This window comes from Bos taurus, chromosome 6 (assembly GCF_002263795.3).
Source record: "Bos taurus isolate L1 Dominette 01449 registration number 42190680 breed Hereford chromosome 6, ARS-UCD2.0, whole genome shotgun sequence".
In the NCBI taxonomy this organism is placed as follows: Eukaryota; Metazoa; Chordata; class Mammalia; order Artiodactyla; family Bovidae; genus Bos; species Bos taurus.
The window spans coordinates 34846340-34859677 of NC_037333.1; the positions used below are offsets into that span (position 1 = coordinate 34846340).

Below are 13338 nucleotides of genomic sequence, written 5' to 3' on the forward strand. Positions count from 1 at the left end.
CTCCATATTATTCTCCATAGTGGCTGTATTGATTTACATTCCCCCAACCCACTCCAGTGTTCTTGCCTGGAGAACTCCAGGGACAGGGGAGCCTGGTGGGCTGCCGTCTATGGGGTCGCACGGAGTTGGACATGACTGAAGCGACTTAGCAGCAGCAGCAACCATGCAAAGGGGCTCTCCCGTATTCTCTCCAGATTTTATTGTATGTAGAAATTTGATGATGGCCATTCTGACCAGTGTGAGGTAATACCTCATTGTAGTTTTGATTTGCATATCTCTAATTATAAGTGATGTTGAGCACCTTCTCATGTGTTTATTAGCCAACTGTATGTCTTCTCTGGAGAAATGTCTATTTATGTCCTCTGCTCATTTTTTTTTTTAATTTTATTTTATTTTTAAACTTTACATAATTGTATTAGTTTTGCCAAATGTCAAAATGAATCCTCCACCGGTATACATGTGTTCCCCATCCTGAACCCTCCTCCCTCCTCCCTCCCCATACCATCCCTCTGGGTCATCCCAGTGCTCTAGCCCCAGGCATCCAGTATCGTGCATCGAACCTGGACTGGCATCTCGTTTCATACATGATATTTTACATGTTTCAATGCCATTCTCCCAAATCTTCCCACCCTCTCCCTCTCCCATAGAGTCCATAAGACTGATCTGTACATCAGTGTCTCTTTTGCTGTCTCGTACACAGGGTTATTGTTACCATCTTTCTAAATTCCATATATATGCGTTAGTATACTGTATTGGTGTTTTTCCTTCTGGCTTACTTCACTCTGTATAATAGGCTCCAGTTTCATCCACCTCATTAGAACTGATTCAAATGTATTCTTTTTAATGTCTGAGTAATACTCCATTGTGTATATGTACCATAGCTTTCTTATCCATTCATCTGCTGATGGACATCTAGGTTGCTTCCATGTCCTGGCTATTATAAAGAGTGCTGTGATGAACATTGGGGTACACGTGTCTCTTTCCCTTCTGGTTTCCTCAGTGTGTATGACCAGCAGTGGGATTGCTGCTCATTTTTTTTGACTGGGTTGTTTGTTTTTATGATACTGAGTTTGTATATTTTGCTGCTCGTGTGTTTTGGAGATTAATCCTTTCTCAATTGCTTAATTTGAAACTATTTTTTTTTCCATTCTTAGGGTTATCTTTTCATCTTGTTATGGTTTCCTTTGCTGTGCAAAAGCCTTTACATTTAATTAGGTCCCATTTCCTTATTTTTTATTTTTATTACCATTACTCTAGGAGGCCAGTCAAACAGGATCTTGATTTGATTTATGTCAAGGAGTGTTCTGCCTATGTTTTCCTCTAAGAGTTTTATAGTTTCTGGTCTTAGATTTAGGTCTTTAATCCATTTTATCTTTGTGTGTGGTGTTAGGAAGTGTTTCGTTCTTTTACAAGTAGCTGTCCAGTTTCCCCAGCACTACTTATTGAGAGACTATCTTATCTCCATTGTGTATTCTTATCTCCTTTGTCAAAGATAAGGTGCCCATAGGTGTGTGGGTTTATCTATGGGGTTTCTGTCTTGTTCTATTGGCCTATATTTCTGTTTTGTGCCAGTACAATACTGTCTTGATGACTGTAGCTTAGTAGTATGGTCTAAAGTCAGGAAGGTTGATTCTTCTGGTTCCATTTTTCTTTCCAAAGATTGCCTTGGGTATTTGGATCTTTTGTGTTTTCATATGAACTGTGGAAGTTTTTTGTTCTAGTTCTGTGAAAAATGCCTTTAGTAATTTGATGGGGAATGCATTGAATCCCAATTCAAATGAATTGAATTTGATAGGGAATGCATTTGATTGGGAATGCTTTGGGTAGGATAGTCATTTTCACAGTATTGATTCTTCCAATCCAAAAACATGGTATATCTCTCTGTCTGTTTATGTTCCCTTTGATTTCTTTTATCAATGTCTTATAGTTTTCTGTATACAGATCTTTTGTCTCCTTAGGTAGGTTTATTTCTAGGTAGTAGTGTGTATATGTTAATCTCAAATTCCCAATTTATCCCTCCCTCTATCTTCACCCTTTGATAATCATAAGTCTGTTTTCTATGTCTGTGAGTCTGTTTCTTTCATAAATAAGTTCATTTGTATCATTTTTAGATGCCATATATAAGTGATATCATATTTGTCTAATTTCACTTAATATAATTTCTAGATCCATCCATGTTGTTGCAAATGGCACTATTTCATTAATTTTTATGGCTGAGTAGTATCCCATCGCATATATATGTGGATGGGCACAGAGGTGTCTTAGCTATTGTAAATATTGCTGCTATGAACATTAAGATGCATGTATCTTTTCAAAGTAGTGTTTTCTTATCTTTTTGCTTTAGGAATGAATTACTGGATCATATGGTAATTCTATATTTTAATGAAATCTCCAAAGTGTTCTGCATAGTGGCTGCACCAAATTACATTCCCACCACCAGCATAGGAGAGTTCCCTTTTTGTACACCCTTCCCAGCATTTATTATTTATAGACTTTTTGATGATGGTCATTCTGACTGGTGAGAGATGATACCTCATTGTGGTTTTGATTTGTATTTCTCTAATAATTCATAATACTGAGCATCTTTTCATGCGTCTGCTGGCCATCCATTTGAACTTTTAGATTCCCAAATATTTAAACAATCTTTTATATCTAGTTTTGAAATTTTTAATCTTGGATCTTGCATGTCTTAATATTCTTAGCACCAAAATGACAAGGATATTTAAAATGATATCCAATTGAATTTTACATATTTCATACGACATTTTTTGTGGTTACAATTTATGGTCACTAAACATTAATGAGGATATACTACAATATTGACAAATGTGATAAATGACATTGTGCTAGAATAAATGTCCATTGTTTTTTGGGCTTCCCAGGTGGCACTGATGGTTAAGAACCTTCCTGCCAATGCAGAAGACATAAGAGATGCAGGTTCAGTCTCTGGGTCAGGAAAATCCTCCGGAGTAGGAAATGGAAATCCATGCCAGTATTCTTGCCTGGGAAACCCCATGGACAGAGGAGCCTGGTGGGATATAGTCCATGGGACCACAAAGAATTGGACACAACTGAGTGTGAGTGCATTTAGTTTTTTTAGTTTATTTTTTGCTGTATATGACATTGTAGAAACAACATTAAGTTTTACACAGGGTCAAATTAGATAATCTTCTTTGGACTTTATACACTTTTTTTATTCCTTTTTATATCTCTTTGGAGCAACCCTACTGCCTTGTCTCAAGTGCAACCCTTTCCAGTACCACACACAATGCCATCCCAACTGGATGCATTAGGCTTTCTCTTCTGTACCCACTGTGAAATAGAAGAGAAGCATACCAAGATCTCACTACCTCCTGTTTTTCATACATCTACAGAAGACGAGGGGAAGGTGCAAACAGAGAATAAGAAACAAGTGGCCCAAGAATCGACATTACATTGTTCCTTGTGTTTACAACAATATAGAATAAAATCATTCAGAGATAGTAAAGATTGCATTTCCCTTACTGACACACATTAAATCAATTCTTATCCTTCCTTTGGTTTATAGTGCCTGAAGCTTCCTTATTTTTCACATCATTCCACTTTGTAGTTCAAGCTTACCACATGGCACACCTAAAAATTCACTTGTTTTATGCTAAAGCCAGAGAGTTTAGATTAACCATGCATTTCATAGAATGTTACTCTTAAGCTAAATTACTTAATTAAACTCAAACATTCCTATTAGAAAGAAGCAAAATGTCTAGATTTAATTTATCAAAGAGTAAAACAAACATGAGTGTAGTCATTAACAAAACATACAGTCAGTAATGCCTCCCAATTGATTATCCTTCCATATTCCTTATGAGGTTCAAGTCATTCAATTAGTTAAATTTTTTTAGCTTAAGCTTTAAAGTTATATTCTAATAGTTAAAAATTATCTCAAGGCTATGTTGTAAACTAATGATGAAAGTGAAAAAAAAAAAAAAAAAACAACAACCCTTTATTAACTTCCAGTTCCCTTCTTTGTGCTTGAGTTGCTCTGCCTCCTTAGGAATACTGAGCTCAGAGAATACAGGTAGAACATAAGAAAAGTCACTACTGATATCACCAGTAACTAAAAGTTCATTGAATGCTTACTGTATTCAAGGCACCTTGAGGGATGAAAAGAGGAGTAAAACGTAAAGTTTTAAATGGCAAACAAATATTTTATAATTTTGATTTAATTATAATTTTATAATTTTCTTTTTTGTGGTTGATGAGCAATCAACTTCTCCTATAATTACTAATATAGAAATGGCAACATTTCAAATATGAAGGCAATGTTTTGGAACAGAAACTCTCCTTGATTTCCAAGGTCATATCCAAATTCAAAGACTATTTCTAACAGAACTGGGTCTCACCTTTTACCTCCCACCCTATCCCATTCCCAGAGAGTAAGGTACCAGAGAGTACCACCAGTTCAGGAGACAACTGGCCTTTTGGAATAGTTCCTACTGGCTTATGTCAGCTCTGCCACTTTAAAGCTATGCAATTTCTGCCTTTTACCAAAATTCTTTGAGCCTTAGATTCCCTGACTATAAAAGTTACATAATAAAACTTAACTTACCCATTTGTTATGATTAAATGATCATACAATAGTCTTTTGCCAACCATAATATAACACATAAAGATGTGGAATCATATAATGCTGTAAGAAGTAGAAAAATGTAACAACTGCTCCAAAATAATTCTCTTATTGGTCTTCACAGGGCCTAAAAATAATCCTCATTGGTCTGTACAGAGTCTAAAATATCTGTTACTTTATTCATCCCTTTGACTACTCAAGAAGGTCTCTGTTAACTATGTATATATCATAATTGAATATTAATATGTACTAAATATATTAAGTAGTTGTGATGCGTCACAGTGCAAAACACTATTATTGGCAGTAATAAAAAGAAACAATTGAAAGTAATAAATACCACTAGTTTATGCAAAAACATGAATGACCAAGTATTAGGCTGAGTGAAGAAGCCAGAGAGATTTTTTTTTAAAGTTCATATTGTATGGTTTTATTTTTATGAAATAAAATACATAGAAGCTGTACAACCGAAAAGGGCACAAGGGAAATTTCTAGGGGATGCAAGTGTCTTATTTCTTCAAAATGGTGTGGGGTACATTAATGCATGTACTTTTCAAAACAGATTTAAAGGAATACAGAGTGGAACATATCACTGCATGCAAACTTTACTTTTAAAGTTTTTTAAAAGACCAGCAAAACATCATTGTGTTTACTTTAAAATAGTTCTGATATCTTATGGATGTATGCTGAATTATTTACAAATGAAAAGATATACATAATTCTTGGGATTTAGTTAAAAATGGGGAATGGGAGTAGTGATTAAAAAACGGGGAGTGGATGAGAATATAGATGAAACATGATTAATCATGAACTGGAAAATAGTGGAAGTTGGGTGCTATTCCACCGTGAATCCTTTATTTTCTCCACTTTTGTATATGTTTGAACATTTCCCATAGTAAAAAGTTGAAAAGAGAGGGATCAATGAACAGAAGGACATGACTTGTTGAAACTCTCAAAGTCATAAAGCAAACCAACTCCCAACTTCCTTCTCCGATCCCAAGGAAGCAAGATATGAGTGTTTTGGAAAGCCACTTTTCAAATGAGCCGACCAATAGTGCAAAGAGTTGCTTACGTAGCATATACTCGCTTCCCATCTCTTTTGGTTTCAAACGGTTGTTTTGTAGATTTAAATTGCTTTTTACTCACATTTCAGAGTGTGAGTGCAAGGATCAGAGAGAGGTGCAAGGTTCAGAGAAAGCCTTTTTTCCGTCCTACAAAAAATAAGCACAATACAAAGGAACAAAAAACATATAGCAAAGATGCGTTTTCCGTTACAGATCTAAAAGCATCCTCCCTTCCAGGCAAAGAAAGCAGAGGGAGTCCTTTGGGGGGAGGAGTTTCGTTCTCCATTCCGGTGTGATCCAGGACCAGCTGTTTCCCCACCAGCTTTTAAAGGTGAAATTGTGTTAAACAGTGCAAAAATTGTCTCGAACCCCTTGCGTGTGTCTGTCTATGTGCCGGTGTGTGGAGATGGGGTTGGCGTGTCAGCACCGAGGACAACGCGAATTCGAAGTCAGGAAAGTGAGTGGTATGTGTTGATAGAATCTCCCTTTTCAGAAGGCGCTGAAAAAAACTGGATATACTGGTTCAGGAGAATCAATCACGCTGGATATGTCTCTTCCATCTAGGCACCTGCATCTGGAAAGTAAATTCCATTCTGAGAATGAAAAACCGTCCAGCCGTTTGGTTTCGACGGCTGCGGAATGTTTATTCCTTGTTCCACTGATGCGAAAAGAAAACAGCGTCTGGCAGCCGCTGATTGGTGGAAAAGAAAATGGTGATAGTGGGGTGGAGAGAGGATTTGACTAGCCTCCTCCTGCCTCTTCAACCTGTAACTCTTCGTTACTAGTCTCCTCTCCGCCCGCGAGACCATATCGGGCTCACTAGAGGTTAAGAGTAGGCCCAAATCTGGGGGATATTTAAATAAAAGCATCGTTAACATTGATTTGAGGGAAACGTGCTCTTGGCAGAGCTAATGTGAGCACGCTTCCTAGATTGCCTGTCTCTTTCAGCAGCTCCTCGAGAGACTGGCTCTGTCTTTGGTGGTCGACCTGTCACACTCCCCGCTTCCCGAGGCTGGATCTGACCTGGGGGTCCCCGCGAGGAACCAGAGGGAAAGGCGGAGACAAGGATGGGGGGTGATGGGAAAGAGGGAGAGACTTCAGCCCAAGCCTAACACTCGGGATCTCCACGAGAGCTCCCGTGACCCTGAACTCGAGGTGAGCCGAAGAGCACCCCATCTTCCAGTACCCTAGGTCCAGGCGGGAGGCGGGAGTTGGAGGTTCCGTCTTCCCCCGCCCCCATCCCCATCCGAGGAGAGAGTGAAGTGCACGCGGCTGGGAAAGCAGCAAGCGCCGGGAGAGGGGCGGGGAGAGGAGCTGACAAATCAGCCGCGGGGGCGGTGAGAGGAAGGGGAGGAGGACCACGGAGACTAGAAGGAGAGGGGGCGAGCGACCGAGCGCGGCGACGCCGGGTGAGGTGTGTGCTGGCTTTAGAGCGGACCCAGGGACCGAGCCGCGCCTTTAGCATCCTTGGCGCTCTTTCCCGCTCCCCCCCAACCCTTCCCTTCCGACCTTCTGCTGTTTTCTCTCGAATCCTCGCGTGCGGGGGACGAGGAGTGGCAATTCGACGGCAGGTTTGTGGGTTTGCCTCCCACGCCCCCCGCCTCCCAGCGCAGGCTTGTGCTGACAGGCGCCTCCTCTGGGGACCATCCCTCTTCTGGTGCCGCCTCCACCCTTCCTGTGCGCTCTTTATCCTCTCTCTTCCCACTTAAATAACATTTGGGAATTGTTTTTAAATTTTTTTAAGTGGGGGTGGGGGAGAAATTGGAGTTCCGAGGAGCCGAGGAAATCTGGTAAGTGCTTGTGGAACTAACTGGGCAGCTTTGGAAGTCATGGAGAACACCTGGTGGGAGAAGAGTCGTTGCGGACGCCCGGGGGCGCGCGCGGGGTGGGGGTGGGCGCGCTGCTGAGGACCAGCTGTAGTCGCGTCTCTCTCAGAGGTGAGTACTTATCCCTAGGGTGAGCTTGAGGAAAGAAAATGGACCTGTTTGCCTCCTGCTTCGATTACTTCCCTCTTCTCGTCCTCAGAGGCCGAGAGGTCTGGATTCTCAGGGATAAGCTTTTCCTTTGGGAAACGCGAGGATGCTCCAGGGAGTATGAGTATTCAACTTTTGTTTGTCGCTTTCCTTAACCGCCCCCCTTCCCTAGTCCGCCCTCTCTGTTCTTTCTGTGAAGTAAACAAGCTGTGTTTGGCAAATGGTTAAGTGGGAGCGCTGAGAGGGCGAGTCAACAGGTGATAAGGGGTTAACAGGTGCGGCGCAGGGTTGGGGGCGGGTTCCAGGAACTGAGAACGCCCCCACGGGTGGCTGGGGCGCCTCCTGAGGCTTCCGCGGTTGTGAACTCGCGCCCTCCTGCACATTCTGGGTTGATAGCCCAGGGTCGGGTGCATGGTTGGGTGAATTAGAGAGAGGGCGGTGGGCTCGCAGTTGGCCTGAGGTTCAGCTACACCCAGAGTGAGTGGTTCCTTCCCTCCCCTATTCGTGGTTGATCTGTTAGCTGCCTTCTGGAATTTAAGCGTGTCCCTGACCCCCTGCCTTCAGGTCCTTTTCCTTTTCCTGTGATGTCTTCTAAACGCACTTCTAACTTACACTGTCACCATTTGGACCCTGGGAAGTTAAAAGAGGAGTCTATCTTTCCGTGCAATTCCACTTAGGAAACGCGTTAAGAACAGCTCATGTGATTCATCCTAATCCATGTTTAGGCGGCTAGACTTTATCCAGCCAAGATGGATGGGAGATGCTAAATTTTTAATGCAAAAGCTAAGAAAAGCCTCCTTTGTCCAGTGGTTGAAATGGAGGTACACTTAAGAGAATCTCACTCTTATGAGGATTCTATTGATCTTTCAATAGTTTTTACTTTGAGTGGTTCTAATTTCGTATTTTACGCAGAAGTTCTCAAAGTGTATTTTGTGTTCTCCAGTGTGGTGTAAAGGAATTCGTTAGCCATGGATGTTTTCATGAAAGGACTTTCAAAGGCCAAGGAGGGAGTCGTGGCTGCTGCTGAAAAAACCAAGCAGGGTGTGGCAGAAGCAGCAGGAAGGACAAAAGAGGGTGTTCTCTATGTAGGTAGGTAAGCCCTAAATGTCACTTTGATATTTATTTGGGATTGATGGGTTAGGATGATTGTTGCTTTAAATGCTGGCATTTCTCACTTGATTCAGTTTTGCATCTCCACTCAAAGTGATGGGCTGAATCAGAGGTGTGTGTAAGTAGGTGAATGTGTGTGTTTGAGCTAATATACAAAGTGGGGCTATTTTGTTTTTACAGACTATTTAATTTTGCAGTAATATTTAGGACTTTGTTTCTTTTTTAAAATGAATGTTTTTATGTGTAAGTAACTATAGCTCTGAGGACAGTTTTAAAAACTCAGTCTTAGAAAATATTCAATAGTATCTTAAAATCAAACTCCTTCATGAGCTTTTGATTTATCTTCATGAATAATGTAGGCTAATTTCAGTGTATCCTAATTTAAAAGTAAGATGTTGATACAATCTTGAGATATGTAAAGAGAGACCTACTGTGACCCTAAAAAGGAAAGGACAGACAAGTCTTTGGAGTTGCTTCTTGTGACCACTTGGTAAGTTGGGGACTAAACTCAAGAAAGTGCTTGAAGGCTGCTAATATCTCTGAGACATTTATATAGTTCATTTATCAAATGATACAATAAATTAGATGCTTACTGTTTTTCCTTGTTTATAAATTCCCACATCAGAGTATTCTTGCAGTGAAGTGAAAGTTGCTTCATCCTGTCTGGCTCTTTGTGATCCCATGGACTGTCCATGGAGATACAGGAGTGGATAACCTTTTCCTTCTCCAGGGGATATTCCCAACCCAGGGATCAAACCCAGGTCTTCCACATTTCAACTGGATTCTTTACCCACTGAGCCACAAGGGAAGCCCAAAAATGCTGGAGTGGGTAGCCTATCCCTTTTCCAGAGGCTCTTCCTGACCCAGGAATCAAACCAGGGTCTCCTGCATTACAGGCAGGTTCTTTACCAACCGAGCTATCAGGGAAGCCCTACTCTTTTTTTTTATCTTAAACTATGTTAGGTTAGGTGTTATTTCACAAGTCACCTGGAATTCTTTGGGTGAAGAAATAGGCATACACATAGACACACACTCATCTATTGGGATACAAACAGGCACATAAACATACATTCACCCACTGCCCATTCTGTCTCTTCTTTTCCTCCTCTGAGCTAGGTCACATTCTCTCGTAGCAGGTGTAGCAACAGTAGCCAAAGGATGAGTAAGAAAGTGGAGGATGAGCATAATGGATTGTGTAGAATACTCTGTCTATGTCTGTGGGGTTAAAGAAAGCTATATTGTCTCTTTGATATAGATGGGCTGGAGAAAAGTTATACTTGGAATGATTTTTATGAATATTTCTCATATTTTTCTCACTGTTCATAGACTCTTTATTTTGGTTTAATCTTACCACAAACCTCTAGTTAAATTACTCTTTATCTTAAAGTATATTTTCAGAAAGTCATTGAATTAAAAGATGTTACAAGAGGGAAAATTCAATGAGTTAATCTCAGTTTTTTTCTTGTGAAATGTGGATTGTACCTTTTTAGGTGGAATTTGGAATACTGAATCAGTGACATTTAGATAATCAGTATTTTTATATTTGTCCTCAGTGTTCCAAGTTGTGCAAGTGCATGCTTTGTAACCATTCCTTGATTTCAGTTACTTTATAACTTAGTTACTTTTAAGATTTTTTTTAGTTGGATAATATTGATTTATTAGTTTTGAATGAGTCCAAGAACCACTGACTATTACATTAACATGTTGCTATTTTCCAGGTAATAAGCAGGATTATCATCTGGAAAACATTGTACTTGTTTTCATTTTCAACCATGAGTTTGGGCAAATAAAATGACTTAATTTTTTAGAGATTAATTTTGTTATTTTCTCTGAGATTATTATATGAAATTTCGATTTATGTGCACATATTTTAAAAAATAATCTTCAGTGTTTATTATGGTATTTAGCAGAGTACATTCTATATACTATTTATCAGTTAATATTTTAAAGTCAATTAAAAGTTGAACACAAATACATAATTCAGGATGAAGTATGATCTTGTGAAGTTATAGTACTACCAGGTTTTGGCAAGCTTTTTCCGTAAAGGGGTACTGAATAATTTTAGGGTATGATATCTGTTTCAACTGATCAACTTTGCCCTCCTGAAGTGAAGGCAGCCATAAACAATAGTTAGGGTGACTATGTTCCTATAAAACTTTACTTACCAAAACAGCTGGAGAGTTTATTTGGCTCATAGGCTATAGTTTACTGACTCCTGATAAAGTAGGAAAAAATGTAGATTTGATGTTAAACTTAAATTCCAAAAAAAAATATTAAAATGAAAAAAAATAAATAAATAAATTCCAGTCCAGACTATACCACATTTTACCTCTAGGATAATGGGGAAGGTACTTAACATATCTAAGCCTCACTTTACTCATTTGTAAAAATACAATTTGAATAAATGCGAGTATCTTGCAGAGTTCTTGTGAGAATATCATAAAGCAGAACCTATAAGTAAAAAGGCATCCCTTAAAAAAATTTAAGACTTAATTTTTATAACAGTTTTAAATTAACAGAAAAATTGATATATAGAGGTTTCCCATGTACCCCAACCCCCACACATGCATAACCTCTCGAATTACCAACATCCTTTGCCAGATGGTACATTTGTTACAACTGATGAACCTACATTGACACATCATAATCATCCAAACTCCATAGCTTCCATTAAGGATCACTCTTGCTGCAATACATTCTGTGAGTTCGGACAAATGTGGAAATGGCAATTTACTCCAGTATTCTTGCCTGGAGAATCCCATGGACAGAGGAGCCTGGTAGGCTACAGTCCATGGGGTCACAAAGAGTCGGACATGACTAAGTGACTAACATACACACACATTCATCATTATAATATATAGAGTATTTTCAGTGTCCTAAAAATCCTCTGTGCGCTACTTATTCATGGCCTTCTCCCAACCCCTGGCTATCACTGATCTTTTTCTCTCCATAGTTTTGCCTTTTCCAAAATGTCATATCAATGGAATCACATATTGTTTAGCCTGTTGAGATTGGCTTCTTTCAATTAATAATACGCTTTTAAATTCTTTCATGTCTTTGAATGGCTCATTTCTTTTTAGTGCCAAATAATAATCTGTTGTCTCAGGTTTATCATTCACCTCCTACATCTTGGTACTTGGAGGACATCTTACTTGCTTCAGAGAGTTGGCAGTTATGAATAAAGCTGCTATAAACATCTGTGTGCAGGTTTTTGTGTGTATATAAGATTTCAGCTCCTTTGGGTAAATATCAAAGAGCACAACAATTGCTGGGTCATATGATAAAATATGTTTAGTTTTCAAAGAAACCATCAAACTGTCTTCCACAGGGACTACACCATTTTGCATTCCCACCAGCAATTAATGACAGTTTTTGTTACTCTACTTCCTTGACAAAATTTGGTGCTGTCAGTGTTCTGGACTTTGGTCATACTAATACATATGTAGTGGCATTGCACTGTTATTTTAATTTGTATTTTAAAACTGGTGACATAGGATGTGGAGCATCTTCTCAAATGCTTATCTGCCATCTCCACATCTTCTTTGATGAAGTATCTATTAAGATCTTTGGCCTATTTTTTAATCAGGTTATTTGTTTTCTTAGTTTTGATTTTTAAGAGTTCTCTGTCTTCTTTTCAGATATTTCATAAATATTTTCCTGTCTGTAGATTGTTTTCTTATTCTTTTGAAATTGTCTTTCATAGAAGTTTTTAATTTAAATGAATTCTCACTTATTAATGATTTAATGGTATGTGTCTTTGGTGGTATAGCTTAACAGTCATTGCCATACTTGAGATTATGTAGATGTTCTTCAATGTGATCTCCTAGAAGTTTTATAGTTTCACATTTTACACTTAAGGCTATGATTCATTTTGGATTATTTGCTTGTGAAGGGTATAAAGTTGAAATTATTTTTTTTCATGTAGATGTCCAGTTGTTCTAACACCATTTGTTTAGACTATCTTTGTTCCATTTTATTGCCTTTTTTCCTTTGTCAAAAATCAGTTGATTACATTTATGTTTGTGTATTTCTGGGCTCTCTTTTCTAGTCTCTTGATCTATTTGTTTATTCTTTCACCAATATCACATTGTGTTGATTATGACAGCTCTGTAAGAAGTCTTGAAATTTGGTAGTGTCAGTCCTCTAACTTTGTTCTTCTTCAATACCATTTTGGCTACTTTTGATCTTTGCCTCTCCACATAAACTTTAGAATCAGTTTGTTAACATCCACAAAATAACTGGGGTTTTGCTTGAGATTGTTGTTGCTCAGTCGCTAAGTCGTGTCCAACTCTGTGACTCTATAGACCATGGCACAACAGGCTCCTCTGTCCTCCACTATCTCCCGAAATTTGCTCAAATTCATGTCCATTGAGTTGGTGGTTCTCTCTCTCTCTCTCTATATATATATATGTGTGTGTGTGTGTGCGTGTGTGTGTGTGTGTGTGTGTATACATACATGAACATGGAATTGTAAAATCAAGTTGGGAAGAGCTAACATGGCAATGGCACCCCACTCCAGTACTCTTGCCTGGAAAATCCCATGGACAGAGGAGCCTGGTAGGCTGCAGTCTACGGGGTCGCGAAGAGTTGG

At 39.1% G+C, this 13338-nt stretch overlaps 1 protein-coding gene across 6 annotated transcripts in view; it reads left to right on the forward strand.

The window, feature by feature from the left end:
* The first annotated feature begins 6420 nt into the window (after positions 1-6420).
* The window catches only part of SNCA (synuclein alpha), a 147565-nt gene continuing 140647 nt past the window's right edge, over positions 6421-13338 (forward strand). Inside the window, exons 1-2 of one of the 6 annotated variants that reach the window (XM_005207756.5) lie at positions 6421-6819; positions 8581-8726. In XM_005207756.5, the coding sequence (XP_005207813.1) occupies positions 8606-8726 (121 nt within the window). In that variant the 5' untranslated portion in view covers positions 6421-6819; positions 8581-8605. 6 annotated transcript variants of the gene reach the window in all.